At 46.0% G+C, this 13,951-nt stretch overlaps 1 protein-coding gene across 1 annotated transcript in view; it reads right to left on the bottom strand.

Moving 5' to 3' along the window:
- LOC119449385 (major facilitator superfamily domain-containing protein 6) overlaps window positions 1-8,347 on the bottom strand; it is a 55,534-nt gene extending 47,187 nt beyond the window's left edge. Inside the window, exon 1 of the mRNA XM_037712555.2 lies at window positions 8,030-8,347. Within this exon, the coding sequence (XP_037568483.1) occupies window positions 8,030-8,117 (88 nt within the window). The 5' untranslated portion in view covers window positions 8,118-8,347. The remainder of the gene's footprint in view (window positions 1-8,029) is intronic.
- Between the last annotated feature and the right edge of the window lie 5,604 nt (window positions 8,348-13,951).

Genomic DNA, 13,951 nt, shown 5'->3' with positions numbered 1-13,951 from the left:
AACGGAAAGCAGCAGAGTCTGTGGATCGTCCGGGCAAATTTTAAAATCTTCCCAGTATCTGATCGCTTGGCGTGGGAAATGAAACACGAGAGTGTTCGTTTACGGTCAACCCAATGCAACCTCGAAACATCTAAGCGCCAGTCGTTAAAGAATATTTGCTTCAGCCACCGGCATCGTTCTTTCGTATTTCATGTCTATACTATGCTATGTCTACTTTAGCCTCCTGCATGAGACAACATGATCATTGCGGTTGGCAAACCAACATGATACTTAAGGTTACTTTGTGCTTCGGCATTGCTTCTTTGCCCTATAATGCAGTATGATCTAAAAGTTATCGCATAAGAAGAATGCGGCGGATATTTGTGAGGACACAATTTCCGTAAAACGGGTGAGTGCGTCGTAAACGACGGGCCGAACAAGACCGAAAAAAAAAAGAATTGATTTTCATCCCCTTGCGTTTAGTACAGTTTGAATCACGCTTGTCTAGAGTGGTCAATCTGCCAACTTGATCGCCATCTTTCGCAAAAAAAAAAGAAAAAAAAAGTTGCAGTGGCTTAGCTCGGCTATGCCAGGATACACGTAGCGTTAGCAAAGGTTCAGCTGATTATTCTTAGCTTTCTTGGTTGTCTCCTACGCTCAACTGCTAATTGTCAGGCAACTACTTCGGGATCCGATGAGTCAAGCTTCTCCGTTCTTCTGCGCTGTTGAGCAGCATTTGCGCTCTCCTTCTCCATGGCTATACCACACTGGCAAACGCCAGTCAGAAGCGCAGCGGCTCCAGCGCAGTGTCAGACGGCGACTGCACAGCGAGCGCGCGCCGGCGCCAGTGCGTCTACCACGGCTACGACGTCACTCCTCTGGAATGCGCAGACCGGCGGCGGTGAGTCGCGCGCGGCGGCGGCGGAGTGCGCGAGAGGTGCCGGCTCCGGTGGCTCCGGTGCGCAAGCCGTGTGACATCACTGATCCTTGCGCATGCGCAGCACGGCTCTTGATGTGCCGCGCGAAACGGGCTTGGCTAGGCCAGTGTAGCTAACGCTACAAAAACAACTAGTACTAACGCTGTAATAAAAGGGCCCACATGGTAGTGCCGCATGTCCATGCGTTGTAGAACATCTATAACTCAGCAGCTACCATTGCTCCATACGCTCGCGTAGTCCATAGCCGGCCACTAGACAAGTGTGGTTCACTCTTTAGGTTATCCTGTTGTCACTAACGAAACTATTTCATTCGTGGGAAAAAGCCGCGGCCAGCAAACGAGGTAGTCATGCATTGTATCTACAAATAAGAATTTGAACGCTTGTCAAGGTAAGCAGCAGAACTTATTACGTAGCGGAATACGGCACCCACGCTGGTATGACTGCCGCGTATGTTTCTTAGCTACTCATTGATGCTAAACCACAGCTTAGAACTGCAGGGAGAACGTTAGATTGAGGGCACATTCATGAAACGAATATTTAGGAAAACACGACTCATCTCCGAGGCTGATTGTAGGCTCAAACACACGCGCACACACCGCGCTGGGTGCTCTGTCCGCCTCCCCGGCAGCAGAAACTATGGTCTTGCCAAGTTAAATCAGTTCAGTACGTCTCACAGAACCGTTGGAAGACCTGGCATACAACACGGAGCGTTCGCCCAAGCTAGCATGGCGGCGAAAGCGGACAGTTCATACATGGCGCCACTGCCTACGCAATATGGAAAGCATGTTGGAATGAGAAGCCTGTATGGCATACCTGAGTAACTCAAGCAGGCTAGGTGACTATTTGGCACCGCCCCGTTTTTAAGGGGATACCAATAAATCATCATCATCGTGGCGGCGCTCAGGTAAAAAAAAATTGACCAGTTGCTCAGATTCTGCGAAGGTTTTCAACAGCGAAGCTGTTTAAGGCCGAGGTTGAACCCTGCCGAGCGTTGATCAGTTTTGCGAAACGCGTGCCAGCCACAGGTGGTCGGAGAGTGGCGAGGATGAGAGGGACAGCCGCGCCGAGCAACAGGTGGGCGGAGCCAAGGGGAGAGAGGCGGCGGCGTAGGCGGTGTAGCGCCGGCGCGACGATTTCCGGGGAGAGATATGGGCGGGTGTACCAAGCACTAAAAAAGCCTGCACTGTCGGCGCAGAGCGTTCCGACGTTCGGCGACGAGTATGGCGAGGACGAAGAAGCAACTGTCTCCAGAAGAAGAAGCGGCGCGGCAGGAAAGACGACGGGAAGCTGCTCGAGCATGGGCACAACGACGACGTGCCGACCCAGAGTTCCGAGCAAGGGAAGCCGAGGCTAAGCGACGGCGAAGATCCGAAGACCCCGAGTTTCGACTGAGGGAGGCGGTGTCGCGGCAACGATACGAAGAGACTCATCGGAAAGTAAAGTTGAAGCCACCAGCTCCGCTGTTTCATCAGTCTTCGCTACGTTAAGTCAGTGAAGCTGCGCTGATTTTTTCATTTATTATTATTGTTATCTCAGAGTGACCCTATGTTAATTTTCCTCGCAGAGATTAGAGTCCAGCGTTGGACGAAGGCACTCCATCTACCGACGCCGCCAGTAAATTCCACCTACGCCTCATGAACAGAGGGGGACGCGCCGTAAGCTTAAAAAAAGATCCAGTTGTGATATCCATGAAGTCTCCTTAGTAAGAAATCCGATATGAAATCTTGAGACTTCCGATATTTTTTTTTTTTTTTCTGTGGGACTCGGAGCCGTCCAGCGGGCAGCTCAAGGGCTCGTGGCCGCCGCCTAGGCGGGGACATTAGCCCAAATCCCCGAATAATAACCTTTCCAGACCTTTCAATAAGGTTGTTGGTGTTAGTCTTCTTCGGTGGGACACCCATATTGGGAAAGAATATCGTACCCAAAAAGCGTTTTCACAGATAAATGACGAAGTATCAAATACATCGCGCCAAACGGTAAGAAAAATCACGCAGTACAGAGCGTTCAAGGTGCGCACCTTGCGTAGGTGGTACTACAGTGCCTAGAATATATTTAAGTATATTCTAGGCACTGTAGTGGTGCCAAGGTAAGGACGGGACCATTTTCCAAGTGTAGCCGCCGATGAAAACTCAATGGCACGTGAAAGAATGGGACATGCACCATTGGAGAGGTTGCGCGCGCGCGCGCGCGCGCGTGCATGGATAGCGCCTGACCAAGGTCATCCTTCGGGCGACCACGCCTCCGAGCATTCACGGCGCGCCTCGTTTCTGCGTTGCTGTGAGTTCTTGGTGCTCGAGGCACGAAGTCAGCGGCGGCGGGTGGCAGTCTCTTTCGGCTCGCGCTTGTGTGTCAGGACATGTGCTCCTTGGACGGATGACACTTGAACAATGTTTGCCACCTCTGTGTTTTCGTGGCTCTTGCATTCTTGAAGGAAAGCGGATGACTGTTTGCAAGCGGGGTAACAAATGCGTGGAACTGTACGATGGAAGCCACGCGCCTCAGCAGCGCATTATTGCTCTCATCTTTTTCGAATTTTCGTATAGATAGTTTTGACAGAGGTCATCGCGGACGCCATATTAGGGTACGTATCAGCGCGGTGAGAGATGCCTCCGTGACGTCACATGAAAGCCATCTATAATGCGTTCGTTACGATGGGTAACTGGCGTCTGCTTTCCAATTATACCAATTCATGACGTAGAGGTCGAAACTGGCAGAATATACTTTTTGGTCCTTTAAAGTTCTCATCGAGGCCAAATCCTACATTGAGATCCACTCCACGGTCACTAGATTATCGACGCAGATGAATTGCTGCACTCTCACCAAATGACTGAGCAAGATATTTTTATTGGACCGAATATGGTGGGGGGATAATCTTGGGAAGAGGCGCCCACATTCCTTTATCTCTATTTTTAGACGTTTTTTAAAACTGCGAGAAAAAAACGAGGACACACAAAGAACCACACACGACACCGTGCACGAGCGCAGCGAGCACAACTAGCCCGCCAGAACGTCCTACTTTATCTCTAATAAATGCGCTAATTACGACAGAGCAAAAAAGCAGAAAAACGACAAAGCAACTCCTGGCGTGCTCATCACACGACGTCGTCGGGAAGGGACGAACAACAGGGCCCTCAGTCGCATTGGCAGTTCTTAAGCGGGAGCAGAGTCACGAAAAGCGGTCCGTTTTGACCTATTCGCCGCTTCACTGGTAAGTCATTTTACCTGCCTGATTATTTCTCGTAGGCCGCGTATATGAACCAGGTAGCCTGGCAATTTTCTTTGCAAGCATGGGCATCAAGCGGACTGGTTTGTGAAAAGGGCGCGCAGGTCTCACACAAAGGTAAACACGGACATTGCCTCCCGACGCTGCTACTGAGTTCGCTGTCACGCGTGCGTCTATACGCAGGCTCACGAATACAATTTTTAAAGCTTCGGGAACAGACTCTTTGAAAGTTCTTTTAATTATTATTTTAAGCATAAACTATGCTCCCAGATGGTGTTAAGCGTGATGTATGTCGTTAATGTAGCACACATATAGCGACCCTTCATATTGAAAACAATCGTGTCACAGATCACCCGCTGCTCTTTCTTGCGAAAGTCGCAAGCAACATTTGCAATAAAATCTGAGCTCGCAATCTTGCATGCGAATCCAGCATAACTGGCACATTTCAGTTCTGCACAGAACTTATTCAGCTGCGACGTCTGACATAGTCACCTTTAGTAAAGAGTAACTTTACGCGTTATATGCTCTAGCGTTACGCAATGCCGTCTGCAAGAAAATAGAATAAAGCTTGAGGATAGCACAGTAAGAATAAAGACGTTCTGTAACAAATTATTCACAGCTGCTGATGCCAGTGTCTTGTTCATTAATAATTTCATGCTGCCCATCACACGAAACTCTGTGCTGCGCACAGGACATCACCGCCGTTCTTTTTCTGCCTCCTCTGTCAACCGTGGCGCAGAAGCATCGATTATCCCCGAATAAGTGATCACAAACTACTTCTATCCTTCGCACTCCTCGAAAGGATGCGTGCGTGGATGCTTCCAGATTACAAATTCCTTTACATTTCGATTGCTGGAAGTGTTATCGTGTACTTCACTTCCCTGTTTTTGTATGTGCATGTTTTCAAGTACTGACTCATCGCCCATCCATAAGCCAAGGCTTCCATGCTTTTCTTTTTTTTTCAATACCGATACAACCATTTCTTTCACCTTGTAACTAAAGCACAGAGCGCCCGCTCTGGTTTCAGTGTTTGAGCTCAAGTCGGCAAAGGCGTGGGATGTCGGTTTTCTCCCTCTGCTGTTTAACTTTATAGGAACACAGCCCTCGTCGGAAGCATTTACGATAAGGATGGAAGAGAGGAAAAAAAAAAAAAAAAAAAAAAAAAAAAAAAAAAAAAACGTGATACAGCTCAGACCTATCCGTCAAGGTCAAACCAGCAGTGCACTGCTCGATAAAAAAATACAGAAGACACTGTCGAGTGTTTTCGCAGACAGACAGGTCTTTCAAGATGAGGGAAAGACCATTTTGATTTTTTTTTTCGCGAGGCGTTGGTTACATAGATATTTGCAAACTTGCAGGACTTGAAATTGCTGCTAAGCCCTAGGGCGCGGGTTCAAATCCGGGTTGCGGCGGCCGCATTTCGATGGCGGTGAAATGCGCACTGGGTTAAAGAATCCCAGGTAGTGAAAATTAATCCGAAGTCCCCCACTACAGCGTGCCTCGTAACTATATCGTGGTTTTGGCACGTAATACGCCAAAATGTAATTTTTTATTTCAAGTTATTCAGAGAAAATAAACTCGAAACGTATGAATAAAAACCAGCAATTAAATTATTTACTTTATTTATTTTATTATCTGCACATACTCCAGCCCGATTTGGGCTATAGCAGGAGTGGGTTACAAATAATCAACGGCTGCTAGAAAATCATTTACAGGCAATTCACGAACATTTCGAGCCAATTAATTGCTTTCCAGCACTGAATTGTATGGGGAAAATAACTATATATAAGCATGTTTGCACGAGAAGTATATGGCATAATATTGAGATCATGGTGCTGCCTAGTTTTTGAAGGTGCCGAAAGAATAATATAATCAAATGAAGTGCATCGTGATGAATTTACAAAGTTTTGCAAAAATTTCAAGCATTCGATGTCGCGACGTTCCTAGAATGTGGTTGGATACAAGTCTGGAAGACTTGAAGGAGATGAGAAATTTCGATCATTAACGTCGGCAGAAAAATCCAACTGCTTTTTTTTTTTTTTGTACTGATTCTAACGTCCCTATCACATTCTTTAATATGAGGATTCCAGATGACTGAGGCAACCCTAAAATCGCACGGATAAGAGTAGGTTAAGAGTTTGGTGCGTTTTGGGGCAGAACGTAGCGTCCAATGCCCAAGCAGTCGAAGCGCTTTATTGCATATTAGGTTGATATGGGAAAACCAAGTAATACCCTTCGAAATGACAACTCCCAAATATTTATACTGATAAACTATGTCTAAGGAGTGGCTGCTTAAAGTGCACGTGAAATTGGAAATGCATTGACGTCTTGAGAATGACAACAGAACAGATTTACCTAAGTTGATGGTCATCTGCCACTGTAGGCACCGATTACAAAGGTTTCAAAACAAGTGTTAAGAGCGATATGATCAGCGCGAGATTTAATGACGTGATATAGGACGCAATCATCGGCATATAAGCGGATATTTGAAGATATGTTAGTAGGTTAATCATTTATGAAGAGCAGAAAAAGGAGTGGGCCGAGCATGGAGCCCCTGTGGTACGCCAGATGACACATTTACAACCGGACATTTGCTAGATTTCAGGAGCACATACTGGGAACATTGGGAGAGAAAACGAAATGACCAGCTTACAATCTGTTCTTTTTTTTTTCTTTTTTTAAGATCCTGTTAAGTTTATCCAAGAGTTTAGTGTGAACTACTATGTCGAAAGCTTTTGAAAAATCGATAAATAATGCATCAATTTGGATACCAATGTCAAGGGACTGAGTTATATCGTGGGTAAACTTAACGATTTGGGAAACCGTGCTTAGGCCTTTTCTAAAACCATGTTCGGACATAGATAGGGTACTGTTAGATTTAAAAAAAAAAACAAAAAAAAAAACTCTGCTATGTGTTTATATAGACAATATGTTCTAGCAACTTGATACACTGAGAAGTTCCTAGAATCACCACGTAGAAGTTAATGAATTTTGTCTGTAATTTATTAAAGTATGCTTATCACCAGATTGTACAATGGCCGGGAGAACCTTAGCGACCTTCCATGAATTTGGGACAACACATGTGGACAGAGATTCTTTAAAGATTGTCGTAAAGCATTTGCACGTCCATAATGAATAACGTAAAAGAAATGAATTTGGAATGTCATCTGGGCCTGGGTTCTTTTTTACGTCTAGGTTTAGAATTAAGTTAAGCCCACCTTCCTCGTTTACTAAAATATTATCTATTGAAAAGTTTGATTCAATATCAAGAAGCCGAATCTCGAGGTTATCTGTAGCGAAAACCGATATATGCACCCAGTAAATACTTTTGAAATTTCTTGAAAATCGCTAATGGTTGAATCAAGAAATGTAAATGAATTGTACAAAGCACCAAGGGGCAAAATGCAGCGCCAAAACATTTTAGGATTAGTTTTAAGTAAATTTGGCAAAGTACATCTGTAGTAGTCCCGAGCTGCATTGGTTTTAACTCGATGTTCCTCCTTTGGAAATTGAAATTGTCCGGTTTAATTTGGCTCACGTCTTCTCTTTGCACGGCGTAGTTTGGCAACGCTACGAGCCAGCTTGATAAGCAAATTATAAGCCAGCTCATGCAAGCGAACACAAAACAGCAATTACTATTGCGGTGGGTGGTAACTTATGTACGCAACTGATGGAAACGCGACTTGAAATAATTCAGGGAAAATAAACGAAGACCGTACGAATAACACCCCCAAAATAACTGATAAGCCATCTCAAGCAACTGAACAAACAGCGGCAATTACTATTGCAGCGGGCGGTAACTAGTACAACCGATGCGTACAAGACAACTGTAGAAGATAGCAGACGTCATGTGTGCGCAGGCCGCGGGCAACATCGCTCTGCCACTCACCTCCGTACCACAGGAAGAGCACGATCTTGAGTGGCACCAACTCGGTGTTGGCCTTGCACGTCCTCGCTTCATCGTCGTCTCCAGCCATTTCTGAGGCGAGCGAGCCGGTGCAGGTGAACGCGCGCGCGCGAGCTCAGCTGTCCGCGGCGGTCCTCATCTCGGCGCCGTTGATTTCCTTGGGTAGCGTCGGTCCACGGGACTGCGAGCGTGCCGGGCCACCTAGTCGGCCGATGTGTTGATACACGGAGCTCCAGCGTTGCGGCACCGACGGACTGAGCGCGGCGAGTGTGGGGGCAGGCCACGGAGTCCCACTGGACTCCACGTGACCGGCCCGTGCCGCTTTTTATCTTTGCCCTGTGCCGGGCCGACGCCGCGCGTATTGTCTTCAAGTGGTCTCCCTCGCCGTCGTCGTCGCCGACGAGCTCCTGGCGACGCTCGCGCGGTCGGCGCCGCCGAGTTTCATCGCGTCCACCGCAATCCCCCTCGTGCTGTATGTAAGAGTCCGGCAGTTCGCCCAAGGCTCGGACACTGCGGGGACCCATCTTGCTGGGAAGCAAGCGCTGCTCGTTGGCCCAGGCGCTCAGGGGCGTCCACAAGACGGGGAAGGCAGTGGAACAGTTCCCTTGCGCTAGTTAAGGTATGTGCGGTATACATACGCAAATTCGGGAGCGTCCGAAGTTGGGAACTCCATCGCTGTCTCCCCTCACCTACAGTGCCTACACAGAGGTCGCTAGTATAGCAGCTGCTGAATGGCCTACCGACCTCGAATCGCGTAATATGACTATATTTTGTGCAGACCATTACTCGGATTGCGAATAACAGTAGCAATGGCTGCAGTTTCCGTGGCAGTCGAGGAGACCGGGCGGCCCAGACGGCCAGATCATACCGAACCGAAAGACGCAATCAAATATGCACCCGCAAAGTTATCAGGTTCCACGTCAACCGATATTCGTAGTCTGAATAGGCGTGTAGGGGGTTCGGCTAGCTGGCATGGCAGCAATGACAACCCATGTTCACATCGTCTGAGATATTTTCTAATTTCGCTGTAGCAAATCACTTCTACGCAGCCTGCGCGGTGCCCCGATGCTGGCTAGCTGGACACCGTGGGATACAAGGGGGCGTGCACGTCAGTGGCGTCTGCAGCGGTGTTCCACTATAAAAGCATCGCTTCAACCCACAGTCTTCACTTGGCCGCAGGTGACGCCCATTACATTTGTTACATTTCGCTGCAAATTGATGCTGGCATTTTTTGTTCCGATTCTCAGCTACCACGATCTCCACTGCTTATGACAAGGTATGTGCATGCTTGCCTCAATAGCAAAAGGAAGACGACGACACAAGAAAAAAAAAAACGACAGGCGAAGCTGTGGCGTCGTCTTCCTTGCGCTATTAAGGCAATCACGCATACGTACAAACTTGCCCCAATTTTCAGTTATTGCTAGCTCTGTGTTTGTTCCTTAATGCGAATAACATTCATGACATTATCAGGCCACTTTTCTTTCCGGCTATCTAGCTATCCTACCAAAGATGTGGGTTGATCCCGAATGTAGTGCAGTCTAAAAATGTGGGTCGTTCACACGCGTATGTGCCACTGGGTGTGTGCTACTCTTCAATGCACATGAGTTCTCAGCTGGGCTAGCGTGTTTACGCTCATTCATTATTCATTATTTCACTCCTGGTCTTCGGGTGCCTCGCTGTGGAGGGCGGCTTGCCATCTCTCTGTGAGGCGCCCGCCTTCAGAGGGTCCTGATGTTGTCTTCTGCCTTCCTCTTGGTGCGTCTTGCTCATGGCGTTGACATTCCCAAAGCATATGGGCCATATCAGCCCGTTCGTGCTCGCACCAGGGGCAGCCGGGCGATGGGTGCCGCGCGGGCCACAGGCGGTGCAGATGGTAGGGGTTGGTGAAAGTGCCTGTCTGCAACCGCCTCAGGTCGACTGCCTGGGACCTGTCCAGCCGCCCGTGGGGTTGTGGATAGTTCTTACGTTCTTTCTTGTAGTGACCAAGAACCTCTCGGTATGAGGCCGGAAACTCCTTGATGTCACGGTTGGCGTCCCCGTGGCCCCCAGCTTTGTCCGCCGCGATTTGGGTTGTGTTGGTAACTCCTCCGTTGGGGCCCCGCACAACAACGGCGGCGGCTGCCCTCTGGGGGATCGCGTCGCGGCGGGTAAGCTGCCTCGCGACGAGATGGGCGCGCTCGTTGTGATTTATTTGTAAAAATTAGTGATCTTATGTGTAAAAGTTATATTTTGCCCCTTGTGGTTAGCTGTCTTTCTTGCAATAGTCCTACAGGCGTGGTACCCAATTATACCGAAGCAAATATATTCCTGCTGTAAATATATGCGCCTGCGTTTTACTATACGATTCCAAAGCTACTGTTCGTATTCGATTCGTATTCGAAAAAGTTGATATTCTACCACCTCTAGACGTACCCTCGCGGGTCCATAGCATTGAATACGTATTACAGCCCTTTCTGCTCGCAGCAATCGTCCCGGAAGAATGCTGATCCGTGTGATCAAAGCGTCTCATCAAAAAGCCGAAGTAATGAAAAAAAAAAAAAAAAGACGCGGGCGGGGGTATAATGAGAGTGGCTTGTTGGGCTAGTTGGTACATGGTTATACTTGGAATGCCAGCAAACTTGGAAGTAGAAAAAATCGAGAAGAAGACATAGACAAAGTGACAGGAAGCTGGGGTATAATATAGGGGCTAAGGCGTAGGTCCAGGAGCACTACGCGTTTTCTTACGTTTGTTTTTTGCAAAATGCTCCGAGCGATATGCGCTCGTGTCATTGACGCCTTGCTCCGAACGAATCGCCGTGGACCAACCCGTGCAGAGGATGGCAAGCGCATTCGCAAGGTAGACATGTGCACTCATATGGTTGACTCTCTGAAGGGTTCCAGCTCTCACTTTATTTGTCCAGGCTCATCAGAGCAGCTTGAGACAAATATGCTATAAAGTAATTTCCAGCAAGAACGGGTCCTTCATATGGACCAGCGCAAGTTCATAAGGAAATTGCAGTGATGTGCTAAAATTATTGATCATGACCATGTGTTGCACATCAAACTCCTTCATTTAGATTGCCCCCAAGCTGATTTGTAGATTTAATAATACGGAGGAGTTGTTGTCTTCCGTGAATTTGGACAGACCCGTATTTATTTATCTTCGGCGCGCAGCCTCTTTACCAAATCGCATTGTTCGGTGCAACCGCATACGATTCCTGAGCTGCTGCCGAGGTTGTGAAGTTGTGGAGCTTCATCGCTGAAAACTACGAGTTCATGGAGCTTCGGGACAATTTCGAGGGGCATATCTTTGGCACACAGAGCGTTTTGAAAGCATGAAGCGAGGGCGCAGTTGAACTTGTTGAGCCTTCGATGCGAACACATTGTTGCAGCGGTTCCTGCAGCCAGAACGAAGCAAAAAGAACGCACGCATAAAGCCTTCGCAGGTGCCCAGTTTGATCACAGTTATGCAGATAGTTCACTCGATGGGATGACGCCGTTTTTTTTTTTTTTTGCGCGTTACGAGTTATGAATTTATTTATTTATTTATTTATTTATTTATTTATTTATTTATTTATTTATTTATTTATTTATTTATTTATTTATTTATTTATTTATTTATTTATTTATTTATTTATTTATTTATTGAAGCCAGTTACGTTATGTTCCGCACTATAAGGTCAATTTCCTGGTACGTTTCAACGCTTGTCGGTTAAAAATGCTAGACAGTCACTTATTGCAGCAGAACTGATAGTTGGCCGAGTTGGTACGAATTCATAGTGAAATATTTAGCGCGCACAATCGACAAGGACACAGTGAAGAGGGACACACGAGCGCTTACTCACAATTGTTTAGTTTCGGAAAGGTACAGAACGTAAATACCCCAGCTATCTGCACTGAGCATGCGCAACAAGAGTCGTCAGTATAAACAGAATAACAGATTAAAAACAGATTAAAAAGGTTCAACCAGTATTCAAAAATGTAAATTCTTTGTCAGTAATTGCAACCGATGGTTAACTTATGCATTTTTCAGCACACTTTTTGATATGGAACGCTTCTGTTATTTTACGTGTTAGTTTATTTTATCTGAAAAAAAAATGTCAGTGTCAAAAAATACCGGATCACAATGACATAGATTACAAGGATTAAAGAATGTTGCCAGCCGGTATGGCTTTCAGCGCACCTAATAAGGTGCAAGAACTGTGCCAAGTAATTTCAAAAAAGTTTGACAATATGGTAAAAAGATGCAGCTGCGGTCTTAAAGAAGATCAAAATTCACAAAATGCAGAATAGGTGTTGTATACCGGCTTCCGTTAGCCTGTGGCAACGTGTACATAGGACAAGCCGGTCGGTGCATAAACACCCGTCTAAAAGAACGTACGTCCTCTCGGTAAAGAAAATCATTCACACTTGTCGAACTACTGTAATCTATGTCGTTGTGATCCGGTATTTTTTGACACTGACATTTTGTTTTCAGATAAAAACAAACTAACAAGTGAAATAACAGAAGCGTTCCATATCAAAAAGTGTGCTGAAAAATGAATAAGTCAACCATCGGTTGAAATTACTGACAAAGAATTTGCATTTTTGAATACTGGTTGAACTTTTTAATCTGTTCTTCTGTTTATACTGACGACTCTTGTTGCACATGCTCAGTGCAGATAGCTGGAATATTTATGTTCTGTATCTTTCTGAAAATAAACAGTTGTGAGTAAGCGCTCGTGTGTCCCTCTTCACTGTGTCCTTGTCGATTGTGCGCGCTAAATATTTCACTATGAGTCAATTATTCTTATAAATAAGAATGGCTTGGGTCTTATATAATATATTCTTATATAACACCGAAGCAAGTGAGACAGTGAATTGGCATGGAAGAACAGTAGTAATGCAGACCCCTGAGATCCTTTTCGCTTCTTGGTACAGGTGGTTTCAGCTAATAACTATTTTGTAAAAAAAAAAAAAAAAAAAAAAAAAAAAAAAAAAAAAAAAAACTAATAATGCTTTTCTCTTGTCCCTTTCTTGCCCACAGGTGTTGTTCTGCCTTGCTTGCGAATACATTCACGTATCGAAAATGTTAATTACTGCTATCTAGGAATGTGGAGTTGACTTCCGGCCCTGGAAACGCCGTCTGAAAACGACGTTGGGTAACAATATAACAAGTCAGGGATGCCCAGAATGAGCTTGAGCAACAAATCGTGGAAATTAACAGTAGGCTTTCGCAGTTGAAAACACTACTCAGTCGCCTGAAGGCAAAATGTACGAAAGCCTCGTCTCTGACGTAACTAATCTGAACCACTGTCTCGACGACATTGAAGATCGAACACGCAGAGAAAATCTAATCGTTCATGATATCGCTGACAGCGCTTCAGAAACGTTGAAGCAATCTGACCAGAAAATTTGCGCAGCCCTTTACATCGAATTAAACTTAAATCTAAGAAGTAGCGACGACCACGTATCTCGTGCACATATATCGGAAAATTTGTTCCTGGAAAATGTCAACCACCTGTTGTAAAATTTTCATGTTGCAAGCTAGGACATGGTATACTCTCATCACGAGGAAAGCTGAAAGCTTCTAGAACATTCATCAATGAAGATTTTTGCCGGACAACAACAAACTTGCGCAAGAAGATTTTTTATTACGTTGAAGCCAGTGGCCCGCAGTTTTCAGTACGATATAATAAACTGTACATAAGTAAGAAATGCTACGCTTACTTCCCTTCTACTAACAGTGTCTTGAACTTCGCCAGAGCAAATTACGAGTACAGACGAGGACGCGTCAATTTACTACGCGCTCCGGATCTGTTTTTCGGACAACGGTCCGTCTTTCACTCTACTCAGCGTTAAGCTATTCACTTGCCGGTAGCGACACATTGGTATCCTAACTAGCGATGCGCAGCACAAAACAACTTGCACACGTTTATCTTTTTT

Source organism: Dermacentor silvarum, chromosome 4, assembly GCF_013339745.2.
Source record: "Dermacentor silvarum isolate Dsil-2018 chromosome 4, BIME_Dsil_1.4, whole genome shotgun sequence".
NCBI classification, from domain to species: Eukaryota; Metazoa; Arthropoda; class Arachnida; order Ixodida; family Ixodidae; genus Dermacentor; species Dermacentor silvarum.
This window is presented reverse-complemented; position numbering and strand designations above follow the sequence as displayed.